Genomic DNA, 17,326 nt, shown 5'->3' with positions numbered 1-17,326 from the left:
CGAAGTTGAACTCAACGTCTTTATCAGTTGAACAATTTGGAAACGAAAAGACACGAGATCCTTATGCATTTGCCTATGAATGATGGAAGCAACAACAACACTTTTGACGCCAACAGTGGGAGTTCATACTCAGCTGTTCAACCAAGTAGATAATTGTATCCACTCTTTGTTTTTGTTGAGGAATGTATTATATGACATTAATCGTTTTTCAGTAAGTTACCTGGTGAACAATATTTCAGCAAGTTATTTGAGTGATTATATCTGTATGCTCCATATGAATGCCTTTTCATTTTAGTATATCACATCCGAATTACCAACCTTTATACTGACAGTGTGATAAGCATTGAACAAAAGTTTTTTATATGTTGAATATTCAACAATATGTGTAAAATTTTATATATACATAAATATAATATTCTCATACGCGTGATTGATCCATTGGTATATTGTTGAAATATTGTTTTTTACGATACATGTGCTGACATGACCATGCTTTGATCTGCCTGTAGGTTGAACCGTATAAGCTTTATTTCTTTCAGGCTCGACTATATGATAGCTGTTACTTAATCTGTGTTGATCTATGTAAATGTGGCAACGCTTGGCAGTTTCATGCTTTTACTAATGGAGGTCTTGTACTGTTGACATTTAGAGAAATCTTACATTTATGTTTTTGAGCACATATTGCTCCAACTTATATGTCTGCCAACACAAGTATTGACATGCGGATGTTTACTTGTTTAGATCATTGAAGGATCCGGCAAGGTTGCTATTAGAGGATGATTAATTATCTTACGTTATTCCAGTTCCCTTGGAGCACTTAAGTTTTTAATAACTAATCAGGTATTCATAAGGTATGGACTCCAAAAGTTGTTTGGCCTAGACTGCTTGGCACTCACCTCAGACCAATCCCCACTTTACCCTGATCTTCCATCTAATATGGTATGCATAATCGTTTTAAACAAGTTTGAGTCAAGGAATTTAAGGGAAACCAGTGTGGATTTTATATGTACTAACTCATGTTGTCAGTTATGATAATTTTGGTGTCTTTCTTTTGGATTCTGAGCATTGTGTTGACTGAAGTAAAGATGCATAGTCTTGCTGATGGTGCTGTCCTATGGATGGGCTGCTCGGTAGCACCTCCAGGTGTTTGGTTATGCTGGTACCTGGCAACGCTCAATAGAGATCCTTGAAATGGTTGCCCACTAGGACCCTGGTAGCCAATGTTCTTGCTGCAAGCATAATGGCAGTTCTTGCTATAGCATCCAAAGTGGTATGAGCGAACAATTTTTTATACAGATTCACTGTTTGCGGTTGGTATATTGACTCTTCCATACATCAGCTTTTACACATGATTTATTTATTTTTTTCTTACAGGTAGATACAAAGCGATCGACAACTATTCTTAGTGGAATACAACTCGACTTCCTTGGTTGCTTGAGCACAATGTCTACTTTTGATGCTGAAGTGTATACAATTAGAAGAAGTGGGCAGATTGCTAGGGCCTTCATTTATGCTACATCCACCTTCATGCTTTCTTTTCTGCTAGCACAACTCTCTTCATGGTAGGTCTGTAATGGATAGTAAATCAAAGTATTTATAGGCTACCATGGTTCAAAGTATTTATAGGCTAGCATGGTCCATGGGCATAATCAGGATTAGAGATAGAAACTTATTATCAAATAGCCAATTGGTTGTAATAGTGATGCAATCAATGTATCTCGCTTTCAGGTGCCCATCGAGGATGCTACAAGCTCATCGACATCTCGGGCAACACACAAACATTTTGCCACACGGATTTTTACATATTATAGTGATATTTGTTGTTTTATATTGATGTTTTATACTAATTTTTAACTTACGTGGCAACGCACGGGCACACGGCTAGATGGTGTTTTCTATTTGAGCAGTAAATGATGTTTTATATTAAGTACAAAGCCTGCACAGAACTCTGCTTCACGGGCTGAACTACACCGGAAAAGCATAGCGCAAATGAATGTTTGACACTGCTCTGTTCTGTAAGCATAGTTGAGTGCAAAGCTTGCCTCTGAAACATTTACTGATTTGAAGCATTTTGCAGATCAATACATAATCTGTTCAAGATATGCATATAGATGCTGATCCTTCACATGTTCCTGTTGTTCTTATAGAAAAACATGGCATGGTTGTTCCACAACATAGTTCCAACAAGGATTTGGCTTCGAATGCTTCTGAACAAAAAGATACTGTTGTGCTACCTAAACTACAAGGAGAGTCTCTGGTACCCAAAAGTAGTGCTGGTAAAAAAGTGGGCGCATCTTGCGAGCTGTCATTTTTGTGCATGGTTTTCAGGCAAGTTACATTCGTCTCATTTGTGTTTGACCTGATTTAAAAGTAATACTTATCTGAACCTTACTCTGATTTAAATAAACAAGGCCACCATTTGGATTTACGTCTTGTTAGAAACCAATGGCTTCTATTGGACCCTGGAGCTGATTGCCTAATGTCTGAGGCTAATGAAGATAAAACATCTAGAGACTTCAAAGAAATGGGTAGCAGGTTGGCCGGGGAGGTAATTGCCTTCCTGAAGAAGAAAATGGATAAACTTTCTAGATATGGAGGCTGCAAAGAGCTGAAGTTAAGTTTTGTCGGCCATTCCATCGGGAACATCATCATTAGAAGTGCCCTAGCAGGTCTCTTCTAACTTTCCTAACAAATCTTTTCAGGAATCTGATAGATATTTTGCTGATTTTTCTCCCCGTCTTAACAGAACCTGCATTGCAGCCATACTTGAAGAACCTCTACACTTACATGTCAATATCAGGGCCTCACTTGGGTTACTGGTACAATTCAAATTCTTTGTTCAATTCTGGACTCTGGCTGCTGAAAAAGCTCAAGAATGCTCAATGCATCCATCAACTCACTTTCAGTGATGATCAAGACCCCCACAATACATATTTCTATAAGCTTTGCAAGGTACCAAGTCTCTCTGGAGTAACTCAGACCGTTCAACTCGTTGCTGATTTTGCCATATTCTATTTTCATCAAGATGAATTTACATTTAACTATTGCTCTTTTTGTTCATACAGTTGAAAACATTGGAGAACTTCAAAAATATCATATTATTATCATCACCACAGGTTATTCCCTTTTCTCATCTCGAATAGTAATTTACTTGTGTACACAGAATTTGTTTTGCTGCACTAAATGATTTGGCCTCTCCCTATATAGTCCTTATAGCATGTCATGACTTGCGAGCAATGCACATGTTTTTCTTTCTTTCAAGGATGGCTATGTACCATATCACTCAGCAAGAATGGAGCTCTGCCCAGCTGCATCATCGGACACCTCAAAAAAGGGTCAAGTCTTCACAGAAATGCTCAACAATTGCTTGGATCAGATCCATGCGCCCTCATCTGACACCCGGACGTTCATGCGCTGCGATGTGAATTTTGACCGGTCCAACCACGGACAGAGCCTGAACACCATGATTGGCAGGGCAGCCCACATCGAGTTCCTTGAGACCGACATCTACGCCAAGTTCATCATGTGGTCCTTCCCTGACCTGTTCCGATGACCAACAATGTCGCTCGTCTCTGTAATACTGCTGCATACCAAACCAACCAAATCGATAGCACACACTACTGAGTACTGACTAGGCAAGGAAAAGTAATCTTGCATAAAGGCTCCCCCAGAATCCAACACCGCGACAGGCAGGGTAGCACTGTAAAGATCCTAGAAGCAGCGGTTTTTCCAGCTTGCTAGATCTTATTTTGTATAAATAGTTGATTCTTTCGTCATTCCATTCATAGTGCTGTAGATGTGCACCTTTGCTGTGAATTTATAATCCTTTGTCGGCTGGTGTATCTAACGCTTCGGTTTAGGATGTGCTGACATTCAGTGAGCTTATGTCCAAATAAGCCCCCTTTCTTAATGTTTGGTTTTAGTCACCTTGGTCTTTGTGCTGCTGTAAATCCAGGGTGTTGTTTCTGTTTGGTGAAATGACTGCTACATGAATATCTGGTTCTGGCATCCTGCCATAGCCGATCTTGCTTCTGCTAAGGTTATTCCTATCAGGGAGGATATTGGATAGGATCGGAAAAAATATAAAAGATTTTGATTTATTTGGAATTTAAACCTATGGATTGGGTAGTATTGAGACAATTTAAATCTATAGAAAATTTAAATACATCTTAATTTATTTCAATACACATGAAATTGAAATAACTGAACAATCCTATTTAATCCACATGAATTGAGATCAAAACGAACACGTCGCTTATGCTCGCGTCAGTGCTGCGTATGTGCGTGACATGCTGGCTTTTCCGGTGGCAGCCAAGACCAGCATGACCTAGAGTCTGGTGCTGATGTTGGCTGCACGTCTGAAGCCTTGTCCAGAAGAGAACAACCGCGATTCTGGTATGCAGTTGACTGTTGAAAAGGCAGAGGCGGTCGGTCCTCTCAGCACCGAGTCATGGCGGGAGACTTCGCATCCGATCCCGGTCGTCGTGCCGACCTCCGGTGACTGGTGCTATGAGAGTGAGTTGTGCTGTGCCGGGCGGAGGGGCCCTGCTCTGCCCTGTCTGTCACCGCCGATGTAAACGTGACACGAGGGGACCAGACCGACGGTAGCAGCCGGCCTACCGACGGGTCCGTCCGGGGACGGGGAGAGCGACGACATGTTGCTGTTGCTGCAGCACCAGCTCCAGCTGGGCGAGGGAGCCTACCGTTGTTGAACAGAGCTTTGCCGTTCTGCTCTGACCGAGGACGGTTCTGCAAGGGTCGCTGGAGGACAGACAGCTCACGGCAGCGACGGGGCATCACAGGTTCGCAGACTGGTGGGTGCTGAATTTGGCCTCAGCACCGTCGTAGAATGGGGTCAGAAGCACGAGTGATGGGGTCTGTCCCTAGAATGGGGTCAGAAGGCTAGAATGCATCAGCTGAGCTGCACTCTACCTCATCCCTTCATACCACACTGATGCTCCACGTTGTGAATCATCTTTGTGGAATGCATGGATTTTAAAATATTTTAGCTTGACTAACTTTTGTTAATGGTTTAGTATGATCAAGACATCCATTAGCTCCAACCAGCAAAACGTTACTGAAAATGCGATCAAATTTGTAACAGCACATTGCTTAGAACAAAGCAGCTACGTAGATTTTGATATAGACTTTTGTCATGCTACATTATAGGATGACATGAGTGCGAAGTTTCAACCCTTTTAAGATAGAAATATCTGTCAAAGACCTGCAAAACGTATTGAGGGTAAATTTAGATATGACTCTAAAATGTTTTGATATGGTTGTTCGATTGTTGGCCATTAAAGAGTCACATATGTCGAAAGATGAAATGATAAAGGATAAAAACATTATATGGACATGCGCTTCTGGGTAAGTTTGTTTCCAATCAATAATATAGTAATATATAGTATCTATACATATAATCCTCATGTGGGCATGTATATATATTTATCCAGAGAATGGTTGGTTTTGGTAAACTTCTAAAGTACCATGAGGATCCTACAGCAGAAGAGTTAGCCAAAACACTCGATTGTTGGCCTTCATTGAACTATTATATCACTGGTTGTAAATATGTAAGTATGTGTTCATTTCGAATGTATTTATAAAAGGCACTTCGTTGCAATCCTAATGACTGATATTTTGTAGGTTCTTATGCCATGGAAATTCAACGGATGCTACGCACTTTTCGTAATCGATCATGGTAAAAAGCACGTAACTTTTATAGACTTTACACCCACTCAAGATTTGTGTAAACACATGCCATACAAGAGGTTTGCGGAAGCAATTATCATGTCCTCAAAGAAATATAAGATTGCCTACAAAAAGAAACGTTCTGGATGGGCAGAAGACATTTGTAAGTAGGAACATACAATTTGGTCTGGTGTTCCAATTGACTTGAAAGGGTATTTTCTCAATACCATGTTCTCGACAGTTTAAATTTTTTCTACGATAACCATTGTATATAATATAGTTGGCCAAACATTATTCTATAGGGTTAATACCAGTTACTTTGTTCTACAAGCTATGATCATGTGGGGGAGTGCTAGACGAATGAAATTTGATAGGGTGAGTGGAGTACGTTTGTTTCATGTTCAAACATACATTTCAGTTACATAATATAAATTTGACGTTTTGTTCTCTTATGTCTTTGTGTGTAGGATGCAAAGATTCTTCGAAGGAACTTTGTAATTGATCTGTTAAATTACAAGGACAATTCATGCCGCTATGCCATCCCTACAAACATACAACAACGACTTATCAATATCGCTAAAAAGGATTAGATTAATGTACGATTATCGACATATTTGCCTATTATTAAAAATTTTATATTCTCTTTAAAATAGTTTGTGCGATATTGATAATGTTTGTCACACGAATTCTGTATATTATAGAGACTATGCACGAGGCATGCAAATTAGCAAGACTCATACAAGCGCGAAACAGTGTGCTGATGGGGCAAAAGGGTAACTCATGTGTCTTAATATGTTTGGCTTCCGAGCAAACTTTCTCGAGACCTCCAAAAAAATATAAGATCCGATCAGATATGTGTCGATGCTCATCCTAGCGTACTCCCGTTGCAACGCACGGGCACACACCTAGTGCTAAACATATGGCCCAAAATGAAACATATGTCCCAGCTGGTAGCCCGCATTATGGCCCAGCCCAACCCACCTTAGTCCAGCTCAATGTCTGACAGGAAAATTATCAGTCCAATCATATCCCAGCACGAAGAGCCGCCGCAATCCTCCTCCCCGTCCCCTACCTTCGTCGGTGCTCTCACCCGCCGCTGGTCGCCATTCCTCCAGATCGGCGCCCAGCTCGCAGCCCACTAGGCGTTGCGCTCCCTCTCCAACCCCAACGAAACCCCAGGGGAACCCTCATCCCCCTGTCGTCTCCCTTATTGGGGGCCAGACATGGTCAGTACAGCACGGACACTCCGCCGCTTTGGATTTATCGCGCGGCCTCTTCCTATTTGCTCCGGCTCTGGAATTCGTGTACCTTACCTCGTTGCTGTGCGCAGGAGAGCAAGCAGTGGGGGAAGACGCCCCAGGAGGCGGTGGGCGCAGGCGGCGGTCGCCAAGTGGATCTAGATGAAGAGGATGACCTGGAGGAGTTCCGGCTGCCCATGGGCCACCGCCCCACCGAGAACCTCGACACGGATGGGCTCCAGCAAGCCTCTGTCTACACCCAGCTCACCGCGTCCAACGTCGGTTTCAGGCTACTGCAGAAGATGGGCTGGAAGACCGGCAAGGGGCTCGGCAAGAACGAGCAAGGTATCTTCCTTTTGTCCCTTCTCTCGCCATGATTCCTTGTGGGTTGCTATAGCAACCGAGAATCCATCACCCGGAGCATGTATTATCCGTTTTTCTCTTAACGATAGAAGAATCGGTAAATTCTCATGCCCTGGTATGTTGCCAACATCCTGTTACTTTTCGGAGCTGTTGCTCCGTTATTGTCTTGGACTAAATCTAATGGCATCCTCATGTTCCTGCAATCATATACCTGCCATGCTTGATACAGTCAGTCAGTTTGCTTATCTGTCTAACGTAACACCAGTCATGAACTTCTTGGCCCTCAATGATCTCGTCAGCTCAACTGACTCCAAGTTTAATCGACACTAATGCTCTATCAATAGCTATTCATGCTATCTCTTTCCAAAGTTTCTTTACTAGGGTAAGAATTGATGCCTGTTGTTGTCTATCTTGTTTTTAGAAACAACCTTATTTAAGCCTTATATTTGCCTTAATAGTTCGTGGCGCAGTAATGTTTTCATCTGAACATTTTACAGATTTTGAAATTGTTGTTTCCTTGTACTAGAAAACGCCCTCTGGAAAGACATACTACATGCGTCCCTGAATAAATCCATTACTAGAATTTTCTTAAGTTAAACTTTTTTTTATGTTTGACCGAATTTATAGGAAAGAGCAACGATATTTATGACATCATGTGAACATATTGGGAATATATAGTGTATTTAATGATACTAATTTGGTGTCATAAACATTGATTCTCTCTTCTATAAATCCAGTTACAATTTCTTTTAGATTTAGTAAAATTTTCTCACATGGATTCTTCAACACCTACTATTGTGTAATATTCATGTGGCACGTTCCCATATCCCTTCTATTTCTCCATGTAAAGCTATTCGCAAGGCAATACCGACAGTGTTATTAAAACTACGTTTAAACGTCAAAACTCTAATTAGAGGTTAAAACCACGTTTTAGCGTTTTGGCGTTCTAAACTGTAAAACGCAGTGTTTTATGCATTTTAGACCATTAGCTACTTTTGGGCCCAGTCTATTAGTTACTTTTGGGGTTCAATCCAACTCATGGGTGAAGTTTTGGTAAGCCAGTAACCTCTCTGTTTTGGTATTTAACTTCATATTATTGTCTGAAATTATGATGTATTGGTATTTTTCCTATGTTGTTTAAAACTACGTTTAAACTTTGTTTAAATGTTTAAAAGTCAAAATTTCACCCATGAGCGTTCCAACAAGGGTCGGCTTTGAGCCCTTATCTTTTCGCTTTGGTGATAGATGAGGTCACAAGGGACATACAAGGAGATATACCGTGGTGTATGCTTTTTGCCGATGATGTGGTACTTATTGAGGAGAGTAGGAGTGGTGTTTCGCAAAAGTTGGAATTGTGGAGACAGACGCTGGAAGCAAAAGGTTTTAGGCTTAGTAGGTCTAAAACGGAGTATATGAAGTGTGATTTCAGTGCCATGGGGTATGAAGATGGCGATGTTAGTCTTGATGGGCAAGTGGTACCCAAGAAAGACACTTTTCGTTACTTAGGATCAATGCTTCAGAAGGATGGAGACATCGATGAGGATGTCAGTCATAGAATTAAAGCTGGATGGTTGAAGTGGCGGCAAGCGGCGGGTGTCTTATGCGACCCCCGGGTGCCACACAAACTAAAAGGCAAATTCTACAGGACAGCAATCCGGCCGGCTATGTTGTATGGAGCAGAATGTTGGCCCACTAAAAGACGACATGTCCAACAACTGTGTGTGGCAGAGATGCGTATGTTGCGCTGGATATGTGGCCACACAAGGAGAGACCGAGTCCGGAATGATGACATACGAGAGAGAGTAGGAGTGGCGCCAATTGAGGAGAAGCTTATGCAACATCGTTTGAGATGGTTTGGACATATCCAACGAAGACCTGAAGAGGCACCAGTGCATATCGGAATAATTAGGCGTCCCGAGAATGTGAAGAGAGGTAGAGGTCGACCAACCTTGACGTGGACAGAGGCAGTGAAGAGGGACCTGAAGGAGTGGAATATTGATAAAGAGCTCGCCGTGGATAGGAAGGGGTGGAAGTGTGCAATTCACGTGCCAGAACCTTGATTTATAGTTCCGCTTTTCCTCCTTAATCGTTTGACCTTTTCTTGTGCCCATTTAGACCTTGCTGGTTCTTGTGGGTTTTATCTCTTTTATGTGTTCCCCCGTTTCGTCGTTTTCGGTTCTCCTTTGCCTTTGTTTCCCCTGTTTTCTTTGGGGGTTGAGCTCTGAGGTTTTCATACGGGGTTTCATCTCTAGCCTACCCCAACGTGCTTGGGACAAAAGGCTTTGTTGTTGTTGTTGTTGTTGTTGTTGTTGAGCGTTCCAACGTTTTATCGTTTTAATAACCTTGAATACCGACAGTATCTGCTTGACCTTTTCTAAGTGGAAATTTAAAAATGTTTGACTTAAGACAACTTTAGAAATTGATTTATTTAGGGATGGAGGGAGTAAGTGCTAATATATGTTTTGCTTTAACAATGTTCCGCTTCACTTTTATGTAAACTTAAAAGGCTTATGCATAGAAATTCTATTTGAGATATGTCACTTTCTACACCTGGAGCAGAGTTGATCACCAAATATTCACCTCTTATTACGCAGCTAACTAAATGTGATGATGCTTCTACACCTGCTGAGGGTACCTTTCTTAATTGTTATGCAGGTATACTAGAGCCAATAAGAGCTGACATGAGAGATGCAAAATTAGGTGTTGGGAAGCAAGAGGAAGATGACTTCTTCACATCTGAAGAGAATGTGCAACGAAAGAAATTGAATATTGAACTTGAGGAGACTGAGGAACATATAAAGAAACGGGAGGTATGCAATCTAACACCTGGTGCTAGTTTCTCTACATTCATGCAGTTTTTTCCCTGGGCTGATGCTTGACATGCTGGAACCTAGATATAATAGTTGTAAGACCTCTATAGCCTAGAAGTAGCTGTACTTTCGTGATGTGAGGATAGCTAGCATCAACCATTAAAGAGTCTTCAGCATTTTGTGCGCTTTTTATTTGGTGGTTTCTTTTCCCTGCTTGGTGCAAATCATGACAATCCAGGTCATAGCAGAGCGTGAGCACAAAATCCGCAGTGAAGTCAAGGAGATACAGAAGGTGTTCTTTTGCAACCTCTGCAATAAGCAGTACAAGCTGGCTCATGAATTTGAGAGTCACTTGAGCTCATATGACCACAATCATAGGAAGGTAATCTGTTTTGTGTACCCTTTTGATTTCCCTAATGAATTGTATTTGTATTTTTCTAATATATGTTCATCTGCATGGTTCTGAATACCTTCGTCGCAGAGGTTTAAGGAAATGAGAGAAATGCAGAGCAGCAGTGGTAGTCGAGATGACAGACAGAAACGTGAACAACAACGAGAAGAGAAGGAGCTGGCAAAAATTGCTCAACTGTATCCATCCATACTTAATTCAAGGATTCCACAAGACTATTCTATGTTATTTCTTAAGATATTCATTAGGAATTGTAGGTTGTATGTGCAGCTTGGATTTCCTTAATGAAGCTTCAGTGCGGATGCTCATAGGAAGCAGCAGAAGGATAAGCAAGAAAAGTCAGAGACGGAGGATGCGGCACCCAAAAACATGGCAGCCTCTAGCAACCAGGATCAGAGGCAAACCTTGAAGTTCGGATTCTCTAAAATGGCTCCTTCCAAGGTGGATATCTCGAGGATACCATTCAATTTGTTTGCATTTCAGGACTTTGCTCGAAATGTTGGTTCCATGACCTATAAATTGTTGAGATGTTCGTTGTTGATTGGCAAATCTTGCAGTGCTGTTGAATTTTTGTGGCCACAAGCCACTGCTGCAAGTTCTTGTCGAATTAGACTACATATTTCTTTCCCTAGAACCTCCAATATTTAGTGTTACTGCAGTTTTAACCTGTAATATTGTTTGTTCAAAATATAGAGAGCAGGAGTATAGTAGATCTACACATCACACGCATCTAGTGTCTTATTTTTTTTCTTTGATTAAACTCATAAGACTGTTGTGTCATTTCAGAATTTATTGAACCTTTCGTTTTCTTTTACTGCAACGCCTATGTCTATTATAACTGCTAAGTTGACCACATTTTCATTGCAAGTACAGGTTCTAGTTGGTAGTGCCAGCAAGAAGCCAAAGGTTGCCACGAAAGTTTCTTCGGTCTTTGGCAACGAGAGTGATGAGGACTCGTGACCTTTGCCAGAGGGTGGCAGACTGGCAGTTGCTTCTTCTGTCGTGCATTGGTCTGGGGACTTGATAACAGCACCGAGAATTGTATGAACTTTTGAGGGTACACTGTATAAGGAAATCTGTACTGTTGTTGCTGGATTTTGGAAGCTGTTTATTAACCATTCGCCCTTGTAGGCAGGCAATACCCTTCAGTTTGGGACACACCTTTGTATTGTAGGCTGTATTATCGTTGTTGGCTTTTAATGTTAAAAAAAACCTTTGTATTGGATGCTACAGTGGTGTCACATTTTGTCTGTCAAAGTTGGAGGCTTAATTTTGGACACTTTTTTTGTTGGTTGCCCTTCTCGTCCGTGGAGAGGATGTCACTGCTTCAGTTTAAAGTTTCTTTATTTTTTGAACAAAAATCATGTGATTATGCTTATGTTTGAGTTGAGTTGCATAAACTTGCACTTTCAATAAGGCTGCCGGCTGTTGCAAAAAAAAAAAGTCATCTTTTCAAGCAAAAGGTCGAAGGCAACCAAATCGAAAATGGATGGATGGACCATGCAGCCCATAAGGGGGGAGCAGTTGGCCTGGTGGGTCTGTGGTCCATGAGAAGCGATGCATTTACAGGTAGGTAAACCATGCTTGTTCTCAGAAGACAGAAGAGAGTTGAACTCGCATACATGTGAAATGGCCTGCATCTGGCAGCCTCGACAGCTAGCCATTTGCACGCAGCAGCAGGTCAGTGCGTGCAATGCAAGCATGTCATGTCAGAACCGATCATGCTACTCCAATCCAAATTCGATGATTGGTATTGCTGCTGACAAGTACGTTTTTGCAAGAGTTTAGCAGACTGGTCTCATCTGATGGATGTATGGTCCTGTGTTGCACAATGTTAGGTTGAAGATGCCATGCCGCATACCCTAACCCTACCACGTAGTCCCCCTCCTCTCCTCTGTCTTCTTGCAGTTCCATAGACGTATTTGTGATGATGCAACATCAGACAAATCATTTCCAAATGTTCATGTACTAAAAAAAGAGATTTGTTAATTCCTTTTATGTAGAATGGAACATAAAAGGAGCTAGGAAACTAGTAGTGAGAGTGCAAAGGCCAAACAAACACTAGCTAGTCACAAACAATCGAAGAATTCAGGTATGCCTCTCGCCACCCTTCTGCTCCCCTCAGTCTCTACGCCCACCGCCGGCGACCACCGCACCCACAGCCGGCGGCATGACCACCACCACGGCAGCAAGCGCAAGAAGAAGCCGCCGCCGCCGCCATCACCACAGCCGTCGCTCCCGTTGGCACCGAGAACCCCGCCACCGCCAGGCGCACCAAGCCCCAAGGTCCGTGCGGCGGGCAAGAACAACCACGCCCAGTACCAGTACCAGCAGCGCCGAGGCCAGCCGACGAAGAACAGGGCCGCGGCGGCGTCCTCGTCCTGGGAGCAGGTGAAGAGCCTGCTGAGCTGCCGGACCGCGACGGCGGCGGCGCGCGTGCACGACCCGTCGGCGCTGGCGCGGCTCCGCGGCGCGTCGCTCTGCGCCATGCGCGACGTCGTGCTCTCCTCCGCGTCGGGCGACCGCGACACGGCACCGCTGAACCGCCGCCGCGCCCCGTCCTCCTCCGCTGCCTCTGGCGCCGGCAGCAGCAGCCACCACTCCTCCCTGCGGGGCCTCTCCGGCTGCTACGAGTGCCGCGCCATCGACGTGGAGCCCATGTCGAGGTCCGTACGATTCCGACCCATCAACCTTTTTTTAAAGCAAATAACCATGATTAATGCACGATTAACGATCACCAGGCGGCGGTACCCGAGGCCGAGGGAGCTGTGCGCGTGCCCGCAGTGCGGCGAGGTGTTCACCATGGCCGACAGCTTGGAGCACCACCAGGCCATTCGCCACGCAGGTATAGTATACGCTCCCTAGTCACATGAAAGATTGATAAAACGAGGCTCCACATGACAATGGCTAACAGAAGATAGACTTGAATTCATAATTCGCAGTGTCTGAGCTGGGTCCGGAGGACTCCGGGCGCAACATCGTGGATATCATCTTCAACTCGAGCTGGCAGAAGCGGGGCCGCCCCATCTGCCACATCGACCGCATCCTCAAGGTCCACAACGCCCCGCGCACCGTCGCCCGCTTCGAGGCCTACCGCGACGCCGTCCGCTCCCGCTCCCGCTGCCGCGCCGCCGCCCGGGTAGCGGCCGACGGCAACGAGCTGCTCAGGTTCCACTCCGCGCCGCTCGCGTGCGCGCTCGGCCTCGGCGGCGCGACCGCCCTCTGCTGCGCCGGCGGTGCTTCGTCGCCCTGCGGCGTGTGCACGGCCATCCGGCACGGCTTCGCGCCGTGGGCGGGCGCGCACCCGCTCGGGGTGCGCACCACGGCCAGCAGCGCTCGCGCGCACGACTGCGGCTGCTCGGCTTCTCCATCGTCGGTGCAGCAGACCCAGCAGCCGGCGAACGACGCTGCTGCCTGCCGCGCCATGCTGGTGTGCCGCGTCATCGCCGGCCGGGTCCGTCGCGGCGGCGGCGGCGGTGCCACGTCGAACGCTGCCGATGAGGATCAGGAAGGCCCGTTCGACTCGGTGGCCGTCGAGGACGCCGTCAGCAGCAGCATGTACGGGAACCTCGAGGAGCTCTTCGTGGCCAACCCCAGGGCCATCCTGCCCTGCTTCGTCGTCATCTACCGCGTCCTTGATGCTTGAGGGAAACACGTCGTCTACATTATGTTTGTAACATTTTTGGTTCAGACAAACCATGAGCCACTGAAATGGTAGATCTAGTTGAGAAGGCCCTTGCTTGTTTGCTTGTAATATTTATCATGGAAGCCCTTGCTTGTAATTTATTTCTATACAAGGGCAAACCCTTGCTTGTTTGCTTGTAATTTCTATATATTAAAGCAGGAAGGAAATCTGCCCTCAGGTTCGGCCACGTCAGCAGTTGGCATTATAGCCGTGCCAATCAAAGGTTGATGTCTCCTCTCGCTCCCTCGCTCGCTCCGCCTCTCCTCGCTCCCTTCTGATCGTTGGATCATGGATATATGTTTCCTCTCGCTCCCTCTGCTTCTGGATACTTCCGATGCCTGTCCTCGCTCCCTCCACATCGTCCCTCTCCTCGTTGTCCCTCTCGCCGTCATTTCATCTTCTCTTCCAGGCGTTTCATCTTTCCCGGCAGCTTTGGCTTCAGTCATCGGCTTCGCAAGTCGCATCGAATCCGTCGTCTTTTGCACTGTCACCTTCATCGTTGCTCCTGTTGCTGCTATGAAAGAGGTTTGTCCCATTCCCTCCATAGACGTGTTGTGGCTAGAGGACGACGCGACTGTACAACTTTTTTGTTTCGATTTGTCGGCACCACAACTTTCTCCATGCTCGCTCAACACTGCTTTGTCCCTGTCCTTCCGTCCGCGCAGTCGTGACCTGCTCAGCTACAGGCTTCTCCTTTCTATTCGCTCTAGTGACACTGCCGAGGCGGCAGTGGCGGTGGCCCCAGGACCGGTGCGCCCGCGCGGGTGGCTGAGGAAGCTCATCCAGCCGAACTACTTGCCCCAAAGCAACCGGTGATGGAGGCTGAACGCCCTGTCCTCCGCCGGTGCGTCTAGGTTTGTCTCGTCGTTCTCTCACTCCCTCAGGAAGAAGCGCCTCTTGAAGCTTTCCTCTCTCTCCCCGTGCAGCGGCTCCATGGCAGCAGCGGTGGATGTCGTCACATTTCGCATCATGTACGTCGTCGAGTGCATCCTGCTACGCGTCGCACTCTCCTGATTCCTTCTTTACTACGATTGCCATCTCTAAGTTCCTTGCTTTTCTTGCCCCTCTTCACTACACTGGTCTCCAGCTCGCGGCTCGGTCTCTGCCTCGATGTGTAACAAATGCCCATTGGTGTGGTTCTTCTTTCCATGTGAATTTCCTACCTTTTGCTGCTTAATCGGATAAAGTTTAGGGTTTAGGGTTACCCTGTAGTCCCTGTGGACCATGGTAGCTCCAAACAATCGATTAGGTGAGTTTGTGTTTTATTTAGTTTTTGCCAAAAGTCTTGTTGCCCCATTTCATTTCTAGCCAATCTGGTCGGAGGATGGTTTCTATTATTTGCTTTTTATTTTTCCCAGATTTTCATCCCTTTTCCCTTCTTGCTTTATAGTTCCTTTAGACCAGTTCCTGTAGACAAAGCGCATGAAATGCAGCGTGCAAACAATTGATTGATACGTAGAGGCAAGCATTGTCATAGCCTCAGCACCAACATACTTTTCAAGAATACTGCATCATTAGTATGTAAAAGGACTAAATCTATCTTTTTATGCTTTGTGGCAGTAACCTTTTCTTCAAACACATTGAATAATTCCTCTGAGCCTTAAAGACTTCAGCAACGAGGTAATTAGCATGTACATTAACCTGTGTTTATTTCATGATTTGTCTGCTACATGGTATGTGATGATTAAATTTCTGATTCATCTGCTAGACCTCCTTTTTAAAAATTGGGTTTAATATATAGGAAATAACTTTGCATATATAGCATCAGATCACTTTATAACTGATCTGGTTAAACATATAAATTGTGTGTATGTATATAAGTTTTTCATGTGCTTCACGATTTGTTTATATGAAGATGTATAAAATCTTAGTTTGGCACTACTTCTACCTTGGTTGACATTGGATTGGTGTAGAAAGAGTCAAATTTTCTTTCTTCATTAAAGGGAATATAGAACCATTGGTTAACATTTCTTATACGGATATTGCATTTGGTAAAACATTTAGTAAAGTATGGGTTTACATAATATTAATCATAGATGCACATTTGTCTTTATGTTGATATTTTGTAATTATACTCATATGAAAATTTCGCTCCTAAAGGTTTTCTATCATTTCCAATGTCGGCACAACATCAAGTTTGGAAGTTAATACAACAAAACTTGAAGAGATTACATATATTTTCCTAAAATGGCAAAACCTAATTCATGTTAATTTTGTAGAAATTTTTAATATATATTTACTACAAACATTGTTATCAGTTATCACATTCAGTTTAGTGATGCCTGAACAAAGTTAGATGTTTACTAGATGTTTCTGTTTCATTTGAATCTAACCTATTTCCTTTTCACTGATTGTTAAAAGCAGAAACATTTCTGGGTTGACTACCATGGTGAGAGCTTTTAGTAACAGCATAAATTCCACATTTCCTATCCACTAACTTATTTATTGGGTCGTCTCAGCTTGATGGAAGAGTAAAACCATAGCACCCCAGTATACATGGTGGTATTCTTGTGCGAAGAGACCAGGAGCATCATTTAAAAGCACTGACAGAACATGGCATTGGTGAGTTCTTAAGTTTGTTGGGCAATTTTCTACTCCCTCCGTTCCAAAATATATTTTGTTTTAAACTAATCAACATTCATTAAGTAACATATGGATGTAGTTTGCATGTATATTCATTATCATTTGAATGAATGTGGGCGGAAAAAAGTAGGCTGAAAAAAACTATATTTGGAACGGAGGGAGTATTAAATATTATAATATTGTAATGACATGTCAAGTATCATGTGATGATTTGACGATCATTGTAGCGTGTTATTGTAAGTTGACTAGGGCCTTTCTCCTGTTCACTGGAACAATTGATGGGGTTGTAGTCATTTTGTATCCATTCTATGATAAGGCCACCTCAGATGCAATATCTTTAGAGGATCCATCTAGCTAATAAATATGTTTTTGTATCTTATACCCTATACTCAAGAATGATATGGATATTTTTATAAATAGTAGCAAAAACTAAAACAAGACTGTGTCGATCCTAGCCGTCGTGTAGGAATCACAATTTAACCCGCAAAACTGAAACTCGATATGGACCTGACGGGTGTGGGTACGGGTAAAATTTTTGACCCACGAGTAC

General features: G+C 43.9%; 2 protein-coding genes and 1 pseudogene across 3 annotated transcripts; all 3 read left to right on the top strand.

Moving 5' to 3' along the window:
* The first annotated feature begins 1,240 nt into the window (after window positions 1-1,240).
* LOC103646875 (protein FAM135A-like) lies at window positions 1,241-3,554 on the top strand (annotated as a pseudogene).
* Window positions 3,555-6,771: 3,217 nt separating this feature from the next.
* Window positions 6,772-11,199, top strand: LOC100273179 (uncharacterized). Its single transcript, NM_001147624.1, has 5 exons — window positions 6,772-6,914; window positions 7,019-7,271; window positions 9,945-10,481; window positions 10,581-10,687; window positions 10,805-11,199. The coding sequence occupies exons 3-5, from the start codon at window positions 10,326-10,328 to the stop codon at window positions 11,154-11,156; spliced, it is 615 nt and encodes a 204-aa protein (NP_001141096.1). The 5' UTR covers window positions 6,772-6,914; window positions 7,019-7,271; window positions 9,945-10,325; the 3' UTR covers window positions 11,157-11,199.
* Window positions 11,200-12,347: 1,148 nt separating this feature from the next.
* Window positions 12,348-14,370, top strand: LOC100502466 (C2H2-like zinc finger protein). 2 transcript variants are annotated; one of them, NM_001196944.1, is made up of 3 exons: window positions 12,426-13,174; window positions 13,250-13,353; window positions 13,451-14,303. In NM_001196944.1, exons 1-3 carry the CDS (start codon window positions 12,603-12,605, stop codon window positions 14,152-14,154), a joined length of 1,380 nt encoding a protein of 459 aa, NP_001183873.1. In that variant the 5' UTR covers window positions 12,426-12,602; the 3' UTR covers window positions 14,155-14,303. The 2 variants fall into 2 exon arrangements, with proteins under 2 accessions (XP_020403565.1, NP_001183873.1); XM_020547976.2 differs by having other exon boundaries at window positions 12,348-13,353; window positions 13,451-14,370.
* Window positions 14,371-17,326: the final 2,956 nt, after the last annotated feature.

Source organism: Zea mays, chromosome 2 (assembly GCF_902167145.1).
Source record: "Zea mays cultivar B73 chromosome 2, Zm-B73-REFERENCE-NAM-5.0, whole genome shotgun sequence".
Taxonomy (NCBI): domain Eukaryota; kingdom Viridiplantae; phylum Streptophyta; class Magnoliopsida; order Poales; family Poaceae; genus Zea; species Zea mays.
The sequence above is the reverse complement of the archived record's forward strand: the minus strand, read 5'-3'. Positions and strand labels throughout refer to the sequence as shown.

Bases quoted from the DNA above. Each gene is read 5' to 3' on its own strand.
- LOC100273179 (NM_001147624.1), top strand. From the start codon at position 10,326: ATGACAATCCAGGTCATAGCAGAGCGTGAGCACAAAATCCGCAGTGAA. The intron at 10,482-10,580 runs GTAATCTGTTTT...CCTTCGTCGCAG, and splicing joins ATGACCACAATCATAGGAAG to AGGTTTAAGGAAATGAGAGA. The intron at 10,688-10,804 runs GTATCCATCCAT...ATGAAGCTTCAG, and splicing joins CTGGCAAAAATTGCTCAACT to TGCGGATGCTCATAGGAAGC.
- LOC100502466 (XM_020547976.2), top strand. From the start codon at position 12,603: ATGCCTCTCGCCACCCTTCTGCTCCCCTCAGTCTCTACGCCCACCGCC. The intron at 13,354-13,450 runs GTATAGTATACG...CATAATTCGCAG, and splicing joins CCAGGCCATTCGCCACGCAG to TGTCTGAGCTGGGTCCGGAG.